Source organism: Cucumis sativus, chromosome 4 (assembly GCF_000004075.3).
Source record: "Cucumis sativus cultivar 9930 chromosome 4, Cucumber_9930_V3, whole genome shotgun sequence".
Taxonomy (NCBI): domain Eukaryota; kingdom Viridiplantae; phylum Streptophyta; class Magnoliopsida; order Cucurbitales; family Cucurbitaceae; genus Cucumis; species Cucumis sativus.
Window position 1 is genome coordinate 21,088,119 of NC_026658.2, and position 14,673 is coordinate 21,102,791.

The 14,673-nt window shown below is 34.3% G+C and overlaps 1 protein-coding gene across 1 annotated transcript; it reads left to right on the forward strand.

The window, feature by feature from the left end:
- Positions 1-4,134: 4,134 nt before the first annotated feature.
- On the forward strand, positions 4,135-9,471 carry LOC101203429 (proteinaceous RNase P 2). The gene is made up of 6 exons (XM_004151001.3): positions 4,135-5,538; positions 6,990-7,091; positions 7,231-7,406; positions 7,562-7,682; positions 8,013-8,081; positions 9,030-9,471. Exons 1-6 carry the CDS (start codon positions 4,621-4,623, stop codon positions 9,258-9,260), a joined length of 1,617 nt encoding a protein of 538 aa, XP_004151049.3. The 5' UTR covers positions 4,135-4,620; the 3' UTR covers positions 9,261-9,471.
- The last annotated feature ends 5,202 nt before the right edge of the window (positions 9,472-14,673 follow it).

Below are 14,673 nucleotides of genomic sequence, written 5' to 3' on the forward strand. Positions count from 1 at the left end.
CATACTTTCATTCATATATTTTTTATGAATCTTGTTATTTAACAAAGTTTACAAAGTTCTTTATTTAAATTTAAAAAATATATAATTAGTTGATTTTACTTTTTATTTGTCAAAAAAGTTTATTTAAACCCTATTCACCCCCCTCTAGGGTTGTCATACCGATCCAACAATTAGTTCAAAGCTTGAAAGTGTAAATGCTTTTGAGTGGTATATTGATCTGAAGCCTGAAGTGATTGACAACTGGGAATAGCTGGAAAAGGAGTTCTAAGCTTGTCGTCAGCATATGGTAGAGTTGACAAACACCAAGCAACAAAAGGAAGAGTCAGTAATCGATTACATAAATCGATGGTGAGCTCTAAGCCTGAATTGCAAAGACAAGCTCACAGAACTGTCTGTCGTTGAGATATGCACTAGGAACTTTTCTATATTTTGCAAGGAATAAAATCCTATACATTTGAAGAATGAGCAACTCGCGCTCATGACATGAAGTTGAGCATCGGTAATAAGGGGACTAAAGATTTTTTTATCTCTGAAGTAAAAAAAGGGAAGAATGAAATCAAAGGCATTAAAGAGATTGAAGATAGTGTCATAAAAAAATATATTGTCATCTATACAACCCCATCGAAATTTTCTTCCAAAGAAAATGAGACCAAAGCTAAGAAGAAAGATGACAGAGAAAAGTATCGTCCAACTCTTAAAGAAAGATAGAAAAAAAGTTTATTCATTTTCTGACTCTACTGTTGCAAACATGTTAGAGTAGCTGCTAGAGAAGCAATTAATTCAACTACTGGAATGCAAACGACCAAAACAAGCAAGAAAAGTAGACGATTCTAACTACTACCAGTATCATCAGGTCATTAGTCATTCTGTTGAAAAGTGCTTTGTATTGAAGGAGTTGATTCTAAAGAAGATCGAGCTGATTATTGATGTAGTAGCTCAAATGAATCATGTTGCAGTCGAACTAATTTCAAGTGTTCCTCCATCCTTAAAGGAAAAGTTTGATTTATTAGTTTGTGACTTTCGAACCTATAGTTGTTCGATTCCAACAAAAGATCGTGACGACAAACTCCTAAAATAAAGACAAGCATGTTCTGTTGAAGATGATGGGAAGGATGGATAATTGTGACTAGTCGAAAAGGGAGAGAACCAAATTTCATTTAAAAGGAGCCACACTTCCATCAACATAGAAAGGAAGTAGCTCCACATAAAAAGAAAGGGAAAAGAAACAAGAAGATGTAGGAACTTAAGCTTGTCAAGGAAAAAGACGAGGACTTCCTCCGACCTTGACAGTCAACAACTTTTACAGAATTCCTTTCAAGAAACTTCCTTGATGATCATCCAGAGGAAGGATTAAAAGTCATTGCATATCATCCTATCAGCATAGTAAAAGTCAACAACAATTATGCACCTTTTGAAGAAGTCAACAATTCAAATAAAATCAAGCAAATGACTTCAGTCTTTGATCGTATCAAGCCTTCAACTGCTCGATCTTCAATGTGAGGCTCTGATTGCATTCTTCCTTACACAATAAGAATGATCACGACAAAGAATTAATTATACGTTAAAGACAGTTACGCTACAAGAAGGCTATATAACGAATTGTTATGCGTTTTGAGCTTTCTTCATTAGGAAGTAGATATGTCATCCTTGTATAGGCAAGTCGTCAATTGATTTGACTTTATCGTCCAATCCAAATTCAGAAGTAGGAAGTGGCAAAGACACTTGGTGTTCTATCATTGGACCAATTCTAACCATCGACATAAATAATCATTCCAACATGGAAAATTCACCAAAAAAGCTCATAAATAGGTGAAAATCTGGTAATTTTGAAGTTGTTTTTACCTTGAGCTCACTTGAGAAGAAGTTAAGAAAATTTTCAAGGTTTTAGAGATTCAAATTAGCTTGAATCTAGCAAGAATTGCAAGGAAGCGCAAGTGTGATCTAGTATGAGATATGCCCTTTACTTGTTGTGTGATTTGCCATTGGAAGATGCATTATGCGTAATGGAATTAATGGAACTTGCAAGACAAGACATTGAGTTTACTCCACATAGCTGCAACTTGATAGGAGACTCCTTAAATCGGGTCTTCTCCCAAGAACTAGAAGACTCCTTAACTTCTAAAGTTGATCACCCTCAAAGATTGAATTTTCTTTAAAGATTCGAGCTTTCTTCCAAGACTCCAACTTCAAGAACACATGCTCTACTTCCATACATCAAGCATACACATTCAATCAAGAGAGAATTAGAGGATCAAGCACTAGAGATCGAACTATACCCCATCAAAATAACAAAAACATAACATTAACACAAGTTTCAACTCCACGAATTAAATTTCTCTGAAAATGTCATGTGGACACATGTATTACTTCAATTTTGTAACCCTAAACATTAAACACAACACTAATTCAATTTTTTCAAACTAATGATAACATGCAATGTGTTACTGAAATTTTGTGTTGAAGGAAGTCATCTACCGGCACATGACTTCCTTTAATTTAGTTACAACATACACGACTTCATATGATTTTCTTCAACAGAAGAGTCACCCTATTTTTTACAATACTTTCAATTCTAACCCCATTTTTTTTCTTTCTTTTATTACTACCCTATTTTTTACCATTAGTTTTAAGAAACACATTCTTCTTCAAACTTCTCCTTTATATTTGGTTTTGTAACCATTATTCTCACAACCATATAAATAGAGGTGGTAGAGATCATTTGTAAACACACTACAATATACATAATACATATGCTATCTATCTTTTTTCCTCCATTATCTTTTTTCTTGTATTCTTATGTTTATTATTATTTTCTCTCAATTTCATAACACGTTATCAACACGAGTTATTTCCAATTTGGAGACTTTGATTATAGAGTTTTGAGACAATTCATTTAGAATACAAATAATGCTAAAGATTTGTCAAAATTATCTACCTATGTTCGAGGTATTTGAAAAGATAATTATTTTCATTTATCATGTACGTAATATATGGTGGTTTGTAAATTTGATCATATTTGCGATATATGAGTTTACAATATTTAGTATTAAATTTCTATCGTGATGGGAACATTGTAAAATCGTTAAAGGCCAAATTGTAGGTATAATTTCATTTATGAGTGGATGGTTTGAGCAAAAACTCCTAAAAATATTTGAAAGGCAATAGAATTTTAGAAAGAAATTAAGATTATATGTTTTGCCATAGTCCGCAAATAAAGCATAAAATAAATGAAAGTGCATCAATTTATACAACTAGTTATATTATTTGACTTTCGTACGGTAGTTTATTCACTTAGTGTGAAAAAAAAATATATCATCTTATATAAAAAAGATAATAAAGAACTTGAGGTCCTAAAAAATCATAACGTTGAGAAATAAATGTAATTATGTATTTAATAGTTTATACACTACCATTTGTAGTATCTTTAGTAATTTTGTTGTATAAAAATAATATTCCTTCAAAGATATTGGAGTATAATTATACCATGTTATGTTTAATTTGATAATTAGTTCACATAAATTTATTTTATATCTAATAAATTTAAGTGTGATTTATTAACCTAACCCACGCGAGTTAGATCGTACACAAGTTGATATATATTATATTATATTATATTATATTATGGCACCTTATGAAACAAATCAAAACAATTATTTTAAATCATGTTGAAATATTAATTATGTACGAGACTGGCCAATAGTATCCTTATATGAAGACAAAGGATCAAACAACATTAATATTCAACAAAATTCTTCGAAAGACAATTTGATAAGCTTATTTATAAAGGCATTACCCACACAACATTTAAAAAGTTGGAGCACAACATTGAAATGCTACAACTTGGAGAACGTAAAGTGATTACTCACGAGGAGGAAAAATAATGTCTTCTTTTTTCCATGGAGTTTTTAAAATATACAAAATAATATACTTTTCTTTTCTCTAAAATTTTCTTCTATTGATTACTTTTTTCTAGCAAGATTTTAACGGAATGTATTGTAATAAATATTGGGACCTCTTGTGTACATACAGGTGTCAGCTGAGCTAAACTCATGTTAGACATCTTTCTTGGCTATTGTTAGTGTTTATTTTTCTTCTCTCAACTTCATCACACATTTTATATTGTTAATTTTTTTTCCTACTTGTTGCAATTTCCCCTATTTCAAACCTACCTCTAAAATTACGCCATTAGTGCCAAATTCCGACGGCTATTCGCCACTCGACAACGGCGCAGCATCTGCTCACTCTCGTTCTTCTTCAGCAACCAACTAAGCGAGCGCCATTTTCTGTCCTCCGACGGACTCTTCCTGCCACTCATCCTCTCCTCGCGACGGCCACACCGGCGAGTTTCTCCGTTGAGACCTACGATTCGGCCGGTAGCGTTTCCTTCCGGCGCTCGCCCACGGCGTTTCCTTTTCCAGGGACAACGCAACACCAACCAAATACCAAGACCCACGCATTGCACGCCCACTCATCTGGTGCAGCGGCGTTTGTGACGGTTTTTGACGCATCCACGCGATTACAACCGTCTACAGCAGCAGCCGTCAAACAGGATCAAGGGTCCTTAAAATTCTCCCGGCTAGTGCATTTTGTTTTCGGATTTTTTCTACAGATACTTCTGGAATGGATTCCACTGGCTCTGCCAAAGCAAGGAAGAAATCCAAGAACCAATCCCCTGAAGTCAAGTTCCAGTTAGACCTCACTGACTGTTCGAGGAGGAAAGATTTACTTTCGGCCATAACTCTCTGCGAAACTGCAGTTTCGGAGAAGTTGAAATTCAATCAGCAGCACTTTAATACTCTCCTCTACCTGTGTTCTACCGCTATTTCTGACCCGTCCTTGAAAGAATCTGCCGTAAGTTTTGGGTTTCGTGTATATAATCTCTTGCAATCCATTGGTGTTATTCCCAATGAAGCTACAGTCACTGCTGTTGCAAGGCTCGCCGCAGCAAAAAGGGACGGCGATTCTGCATTTGAATTGGTGAAAACAATTGGGAAATATAAAGTTACGCCCAGGTTGCGCACTTATGATCCTGCATTGATTTGTTTCTGTGAGAATTTGGAGGTGGATAAGGCTTATGAGGTGGAACAACACATGAATTCTGCTGGGGTGGAGTTAGAGGAACCTCAAATTTCTGCCCTTTTGAAGCTGAGTTCAGACACAGGAAAAGAGGATAAAGTGTACGAGTATTTGCACAAATTAAGACGTTTTGTGAAGTGTGTTAGTGAGTCTACTGCAAAGATAATTGAAGGTTGGTTTTGTAGTGAAAAGGCCTCTGATATTGGTGAATCGACTATGGATATCGGTCTGATTAGGGAAGCAATTTTAAGTAATGGAGGGGGTTGGCATGGAAAGGGGTGGATTGGTAAGGGAAATTGGGTGGTGAAAAGAACAAATGTTTATTCCAGTGGCAAATGCTGTTGTTGTGCTCAACAATTGGTTGGTGTCGATATTAGTTGTGCTGAGACTGAAAATTTTGCTCAGTCTTTGGCTGCTCTCGCCATTGAAAGAGAGGCTCAACCGAATTTTATAAGCTTTCAGGTTTGGTAGCTTCTACTTGTCTATTCCAAATGCATTGGCTGTGAAAATCTTGTAATTAAACATAGCCTTTTGGTCGAGATATCTCCCCATCCCCGGTCCTGATGTTTCCTTTTTATTTGAAGCACCAGTTTTTCATCTCTATTCCTCTCAATGTTGCTATGCTAACAAGTGTGGAACTGTAGGAACATTTTTCTGGAACCATTGAGATTTTGAGTTTTTCCTTGTTGTCTGTCGTTTTTTACTTTGTATGTGCATGTGTCGAAGTTTGTGTTTTAAAAGTTCTGAGGTGGTGGTTACTCTTACTTAAAAAGTTTTCCGAACTCCCTTTTTAATTGATGAATGATGAATGCAAATTTTTCCTTTCTCATTAACGAGAGTCCTGGGGTGAAGTTTTAGCCTCAAGAGTTCTTAGAAAAGGAGATCCTGTATCGCCTTTCTTTTCCTTATCGTTGTAATGTTTTAAGTAGGCTCTACTCGAAGAGTTTTGTTTTAAGTCGGCTCGTCTTGAAGAGTTTTGTTGGCAAAATCCTTGAACCCTCTCTGAAGTTTGCGAGAGAATTGAAAAGCTTATGTGTAACTTCCTTTTGGAACATGTGGAAAAAAAGGAAAATGTCACACTCGGTTGGATTTGGAGGTGGTTGAGAGCCTGTTTCCTTGGAGGGTTAGAAATTGGAAATTTAGCCATATGGCTTTTGTGTTTCCCTCTGGAGCCCAACTCTCTTGGCATAGGAACATTGGTTGTAAGTTTGATCGTCATCCTTTTGAATGGTTGTTGGAGTGGGGTAAAAGTATTGGATCTTATGGAAGTTCTATTCGGTGGGGAATAAACTTCTCCATGATCCCTCGGTGCTTTCATCTATCTTTCTTTATTGACCAGGTGGTGTTTAATTTTTTAGTTGGGTTGGGGAGCTCCTTTTCCTTGGCCAAATTTTGCGTTCTTTGTGTCATATTATAGAGAAGTGACAGATATTGTTTCTCTCTTGTCCTTGCTTGAGGTGTTTGTCTAAGGGACATTCATGTGTGGAGTTTCAACCCTTTGGCTTGTTGTTGGCTCCACGCATGGATACTTATGATTAGAGAGTTCCGTTTCCATTTGTCTCTCTGAGAAGGGTTGTTTTTTGTGGCTTGCTAGGGTGTGCCATATTGTGGGATATTTAGGGTGAGCGGAATAACCAAGCGTTTAGAGGGTTGGAGAGGAATCCAAATGCTATTTGGTCACTCATTAGATTTTAAGTTTCCTTTGGGCTTTGATTTCAAAAACCCTTTAAAATAATTTTGTAGGTACTATTTTGTTTAGTTGGAGTCCCTTTAGTTTGAGCTCCCTTTTGTTGGCTTGATTTTTTGTATGCACTTGTATTTTTCATTTTTTTTTCTTAATAAAAGCTGTTGGAGTTTAAAAAAATATTATATTTCCTCTTTGCCTTATATGCTGTTTTGTTTTGTTTATTAAGGAATGGTTAGAAGTACATAATCATTGTGATGCTATTGTTGATGGAGCAAATGTTGGCCTCTACCAACAGAATTTTGCAGATTCTGGATTTAATCTTTCTCAGGTTGTAAAGTATATTTTGGTTTTTGTTTATACTTTAAATTAACAATCTAAAACTTTCCATTATAGTGCATGGATGGCTAGCCTTTTACATAAGAAGCATTATTCATTATGCATTTGTTCTTCTGGTTTCAATAGAGCAGGTTGAGGCCGTTGTCAAAGAATTATGTAAGATGAGCGGGGGGAAATGGCCATTAGTTCTCTGGCACAATAAACGCACCAGGGCTTCATTGGATAATTCTTCACATAGAAAAGTTGTCGAGGAATGGATAGACAAAGGTGTTCTTTATTCTACGCCCATTGGCTCAAACGACGATTGGTATGCCCTTGACTAATAATTCTAAAACTCATTTGAGATACAAAGTATTGGATTCAACTTGTTTTTGTTTTGCTTACTAGAAGCCCTGTGAGTTGTGATTTTGTCACTTCGATGCATCTAAACTGTTGCTAATCATATTCTTTTACCATATATAGGTATTGGCTTTATGCCGCTGTAAAATTGAAGTGCTTACTTGTCACAAATGATGAGATGCGAGATCATATTTTTGAACTTTTGGGAAACGACTTATTTCTCAGGTGGAAGGAGAAACATCAAGTATGTGTTATCTACATGAACCTTAACCCTGTTTAGTTTTTCTTTTGTTTCTAGTTTTTTAAAATTAAGCTTATTAAGCTTATTTCTTCTCAAGTTCTAACAAGGGTTGCATTTTTGTTAGGTAACTAGTTGATTCTCACTTTTTTCTTTTTTAGTTGTCAAAGCTATAACTTGGTTTTTGATAACTACGCAAAAAATTTAGATATGGAAATGGTGTTTATATGCTAATTTCTAAGAACTAAAATCTAAAAACCAAATAATAACCAAACGTGTGACCTTAATACATGTTAAAATTTGGTTCTCATGCATTGACATGCTGTATTTTTGCAGATTCGTTACACTTTTGTTAAGGGTCAACTGAGACTTGAAATGCCTCCCCCTTATTCTGTTGTAATTCAGGTACCTTCTGCTTCCTCAGCTTGTTACTTTTTTTTTTTGTTGCACCCATGATTTTACCCGTCATATTGAACTTTTTCATTTCCGCTGAAAATTGTTAGAAATAATTTGCTTTTAACATTGACTAATATTTCAAAATGTTTGTGGAATAATTTTTCTGTTATGGGTTAGCTTTATTTTGTTTTGTTGTATTTTGAGCCTTAGTCTCTTTTCATTTCATCACCAAGAAGTTAGAAAATAAAATAAAACACCCCAAGAAAAATTAACTACAAACCTTTTTTTTAACCGTGAAATACTGACGGTGTTTGATGGTTGCTTGAGACTTTTTTTTCTATCCAAGAAAAAAAGACCTACTGGAAACATGTTTGTATTACTAGTTTACTACCTAGAGAGTTGCCTTCAGTTTGTCCTGACGATAGTTTGTTTTAAACATTTGCATTGAATGTTCTTTGAAGTTTACAAGTTCATGGCGAATAATGATTTCCTTGTTCATGTGGATCTCTCTTCTTCTTCCTTCTCTTTTTTACTGCAAAACGAACTGAACACTAAGAATGAATTGTTGTATAACTTGTTACAAAATAAACTGCCATGCATCCTCAAAATCTTTATCAAATGAACTCTTAACTAATCAAAAACTTTTATTCCAAATGCATGGCTTTCAAAACTGGAGACGAAAAATGGTAGCCTTATGGTAGAACCTAGAAACAAAAATTTTCATTGAATCAATGGAAAGAAACTAATGCTAAAAGTATAACGAAAATGAAAGAAAGAAAAATGCCAAAGCAATAGACAATACAAATTGAGATGAATTCAAGAATTTGAGTTTTTCTTTTTCATATATCTTTACTCTTCAACCGCTTCATCAGCAATAAGAACTGGGGATAACAGTCTTGCACTGATAAATGCAGTTTGAGAAAACTGACCCTTCAATTATCTCTGCCTTCATTTCAGGAGTCAGAAACGGGATCTTGGCATGTTCCAATTGCAGCCAACGACTCCGAACTGGAACGAACTTGGTTGTGTGTTACCAGGCCAGGTGTTTCTGCAGCCTCGGATGTGGCGGTGAATGGTGAAACTTGTGAAAATATTGAGGCTCAAGGGTCATGTGCATCAATGAGCGTTAAACTGCTGGATTCGTCGGTAGCACGTAAAAGAAAAGAAAGGCCCTCATCCACTTCCTAGCCATGTGGCCGAGTCCTTATATTGAACCAGCAATGGGTGTGTCTAAGTTTTTTGGATACTTCACAGGTTTGTGTTCAGCAGAAAGCAAAGCTGATCAATCTTTGTCTATTTTTTGATCTGTCTTATTGTTATTCTTGATTTAGCTTAGACGAGGACAATATAATAATAACATTTAATTTATTTTAATTTTTAATATCGTTTTTACCGTGTACTGTAATATCTAAATTTTAAACTTTACTTCACATATCAAATTTTAAACCGATATATTGTTTTTAATTTACGTTTTTATTATATTCAAAAACTTAACACAATTTAATAAAAAAAATTTGAATCTAGGGTAAATGATTTTAACTTACGACTTTTTAAAAATATTTACTAATATGATAGACTACACTAGACTTCTATTTTGGGCTGACAAGAAAAATGGTGAATTAGGAGGTTTACTTTGGAAAAGTAACAAAATTATTTTTAAAATTGTTAAAATACAAAACAGAAAAATCTAGAAAATAAATAAATAGAAAATGTCTTAAATGCTCTCATCTCAAAAGCTCTCGTTCGATTGAAAGACTTAGTTCTAAATACAATTGATCACCTAAAACTTAAATATCTTGTAATTAAATAATACATCCTATTAAACTCAATGAAAATACAAAATTACAAATATTGTCATTTACATTAGAAACATTTGAAAAGCTCTTCATCTTCTTTGGAGATTTCTTAAGCAACAAATCTGTTTTCCATCTCCTCATCTTCTTCGGCTTTTTCTTCATCAGCCATTTACTTTTGCACGACTTCACAACCATTTACTTCGTATTCATATTCATGTTATTTTGCATCGTCTTCTATTTCTCATCCAAACTTTCGAACGAACTATTGGTTTATTTCGTTTTAATCTCATTCTTTGAGTTTTTACAATCGACGCCATTATACTTCTTTAGTTGCCTAGTTGCTTCGAAATTCTTCTTTACACTTTGTTCCTCCAAATTTCTTCTTCGAATATTGCCATGCACAACGTGGTTTGATTTGTATTTTGAAAAACTTGAATGTTGCCATTAATGGAAACGTTGTCATTGTTGTCATTGTTGTCATCTATGTTATTTTGGAAGGTTCGAAAGAGAAGAATAGTTTGAATAAGAAAATTTCTTTCTAATTATAGGATATATGTATAGATAGATACATTCCATTTTTTTATTATTATTATTATCTTTATAAAATATATCAACAAGAGTTAAGTCCTCCATTTGAGGAGCAACAAATGGAATTTGGTTTGGATGCCTACTTCCAATTTCGTTGCTCACTCTCACACTGTAGCAGACAAGAACAAAACACCCAAATGATTTGAGCACAATCTCACCGATATATAATTGGCCAAAGAAAAATATGAACAAGCAATAGAGAGAAGTTACCTTGAGACAACATTGAAGCCAACTGAAAATCATGAAAACCCACGCAATATGGATGTGCGGGAAAAATCACAAATAATATTTATTATATTAACAACAAGAGGTAGAGAAAAGTTGACGAATGACAAGAAGTGATCATGACTCGCCATAGAGGAAATCTTATGTTGCTTCAGCCTCTTCCGTATCTGATTTTTGTATTTTATTTAAATTTATCGAACTTATGAAATACTTTTATGTTTTTTTTTTCTTTAAAAGTTAGATAGAGCCCGAACTAGGACTAAATTTTCTAGTGTTTATTTCTATCTTTCCAAATTATAAATTATACACTAGTATTTGATTTTTTTTTATTTAAGAACTTGATTTCCTATTTTTCATTTAAATGAAATAAAATTGTTATTTATTTTAGTAGTAATAACCTCGGCTTAGTATAAGAAGTTGGGTCGTCACCGAAGGTGTGTTGGGCGAGATGCATCATGGGTTAAGGCAAAGGTTGCATGGTGTATGTCTCAAAGCTAGATGACATGATGCGTTGAGACCCATGCGAGTAAGTCGAGTATGCTTTGTTGAGGGATATACGAAGTTTGAAAGCCGTGTGCCAAGTGATGCTTAGGCATTTTAGTAGTGCTCTTTGAGGTGGATTCCAAGTGTCTAGGTATGTAAGAGTTTAAAAAACGACAATCATATCAAAAACTTAAATCAATAGCCTTAGAAATAATGCTTCAGAAATCTTTGAATAGTAAACCACAAATTATCATCATAACGAAAGAGTTTAACTTTTAAAGCATTTGCTTTTCCTACTCGAAAACCAAGTATCTACTCCTACAGATAAGTGTCATTACCTATCTTTAATTTAGCGGCCTTAATCCTTCCCCGTTAAGGGTAAATTTTGAGACATCTTGGTTTCGATTAAACATTATAAACTCATAAACCTTAAAACCTCCTAGAATAAGCTTTAAATAATATTCCTTTCATAAACTTTATTTTCCAATAAGTTTAAAGTTTTAGCATGAAAACAGTATGCTTAAATAAAAACCCTTAAACAATAACATTACTCAAAAAGCTTTTCATAACATGCTTGAAAATTATTCATGACATAGCTTAAACATTTTAGATAAATCACTCATATCTCATGACTTAAGAGCATGCTTTAAATCACTTTAATAAAACATTTTCCACTCACAAACTTTACTAAAGAACTTATATTCTCCTTCTCACATAGCCCTTTTCGTAGAACAACTCAACACTTTGATTTTCTTCTTCTTCTCGCAAACCTCTTCTCGTGTAACTAAATCAGCAGCACTTCAACACTTTAATTTTTTCCTTCCAAACAAATGACTGAGATCCTCTATTTATAGAGCTCTTAAACCAACTTAGTCATGCTTAAACTCTTCTTAGCTCGTCAGCTCCTGCTTCTTAGTGGAGCACGTGCAAACTTAAGATGTGTCCTTAATCATACTTAACTTAAATTCCACACGTGGCTCATTAAACACACTTAAAACTTCCTCCGAACTTTCCTTACTTCTTCTCGCCAAACTTCAATTTGCAATGAACCTTACTCGCCCAACCTTTCTTGCAAACAAACTTAACTCGATAATTACACTTGTACTCCAAGAACTCTTCCTTGTGAACTAATCGATCTTTCCTCGCAAACTCCTACCGCGAACTTAAACTTCAAGGCTTCCTCGCAGACTTCTTAACTCACAACCTTTAATTTTATATTTCCCTTGCAAACTCCTTCTTCGTGAAACACTTGGTTCTTCTTGCGAAGACGACACAAAACGCCAAAACTCAAACAATTAGCCAAAACTTTTACTTCTTAACTAAAATTTTTGGCATGGGTCTTACAAGCTAGACATGCAAGTTAGGCATAAAGAGGTTAATTGGACACTGAAGCAAGTCAGTGATAAAGCCAACGTATGACCAGGTGGCATGAGACACACACATAGGACATGCGGTATGACCTGTTCGCGAGGATGCACGCAACACATGAGGCGCACAGCAAGTTAGGTGCGAGGTTAGTATGCAACAAGGCTACTCATAGCCCTATACGCATGCCAACCACCTTGCCACCCATGCCTTGTGCGCTACCCATGCTTAAAGGGCATTTTTTTAGCTTTTTTTAAAAAATGTTTTTGCCATTTTTGGAGTTGAGATTATACATTTTCTAAGGAAGAATGGTTAATTTAGCCTTAAATAATATTATTTCAGGACAAGAGGAAATAGGGCAAGTTCACAAGCAAGGATTTAGCTGTAATCAATTAGTTAAAAAATGATTTTAAATGTTTATTTATAAATATGAGTTTAAGGCTAAATGTTTTTAAGCATGTTTGGGATTTTTTAATGATATTTCTTTACTAATTTGATAAATGATTTGCAAATTATGAGTTTGGGTATAAAGTTAAAAAGAGTATGTTTAGAAGCATGAATTTGTGTAAGTATGATTTATAAACAGTTACATTCATGTTTTATGAGTTTGAGTTCTGAAAGAAATTTAAGCAAACATGTGTTTATTTAAACACGAGATTTGAAAGTTATATTTCAAGAATAGTTAGTTTGAATGTTATTAATGCAAAAGCTTTAAGTTATTAGTTTTATGAAGTTGAAAGTATGAATAGATTGTCAACATGATCCAAGCTCAACTAGCATCTGTTTGCTCCCAAGGACAAGAGGTCTCATGTTCAAATCGTCCCACCTCTATATTGTACTTAAAAGACCTTTTAAAAAACGTATGAACAGATTTTCAAACCATGTTTATTCTATATATCGGATTATATATGGTCAATGTGCACATCGGGGATATAGGGCTTTGTTGACCACTTAACCATCTACCATTGAGTTCAGGTAGGGTAGTATTAAGTAGTCAGACTAACGTGACCGAGTTTATTTTAGGGTAAGAATTGTTCTTTAAATGTTTTGTTTAATATAGTCTATCAAGTTAATGATTGATTACTAAATCCTCCAAACATGATTTCTAAGCTAAATGTTTTCAACTAGTAACCCATGTGAGTGAGGACAACGCATGCTGAAAGGACTCGTGTTGGTTTGTGGAGAGAACTTTTACTGTAATAAGCTTGAATGATAGTAAAGATGATGTTGTCAGGTCACAAGGGATGCAGGAAAATGTTGGGGATCCGAATTCCAAATCCTGGTACGAATCCTAAGTCTGAGGTATTACAAATAGTATCATAAATACATCCATACCTATCTAGTAATAGACTAAACAAATCTATCATGACATTCTTCAGTTGCATCTTGGTTTTGGTTCATGTGAGACTAAGCAACTCTATCATGACATTCCTTGATGTTTGACTACATCACATTCCTCTTATGGAAAACATACAGGCACAATAGAAATGCAGATCGAAAAAAGTACACTAATTGCATCTAAATTATTAAAGATTGATATACATAACAACTACCATAATTAAATGAAATTAGGGTTAATAGAAGTCATACCTCCGTAGCTTTTCGTTCCTCATAATCTCCTCACAAACTCAAATCGGAGACCACCGCTAGAGTTGATTCGCTATTCTTCAAACTTAGAACCGAGTTGTGGGACTCAATTAGGTAAAGAAAATAAATGAGAGAGGGGTGGAAATTTGAGGTGAAGTTTGGTCGAGATTTTTAGAGAAAAAATTAGAATAATTTTTTAATTTCCAAAATTACTAGAAATGACAAAAGTCTTTTTAATTATAAAAATGATCTATTTATAACCTAATTACATGCAAAATTGTCATTTCTAATTACATGCAAAATTGCATGTAATTAGTTGGCCAAATCTCAACACCTGACATTCCACTAACATGTGGAACTTAGTGGGTTAGGTGTTTACATCTCATGTAGCCACCTATCCCACTAAGTGGGATTGGGATTATCCAACAAAATGTGGGATTTTTGCACTAATGTTAGTTCAAGGGCAATATGGTCATTTGATAATTCAAGTTAAAAGTTAACTTTGACTTTTTACCATTTTTTCTGTCTTGACTAATTCCGACCTCCAGAGCATGAAC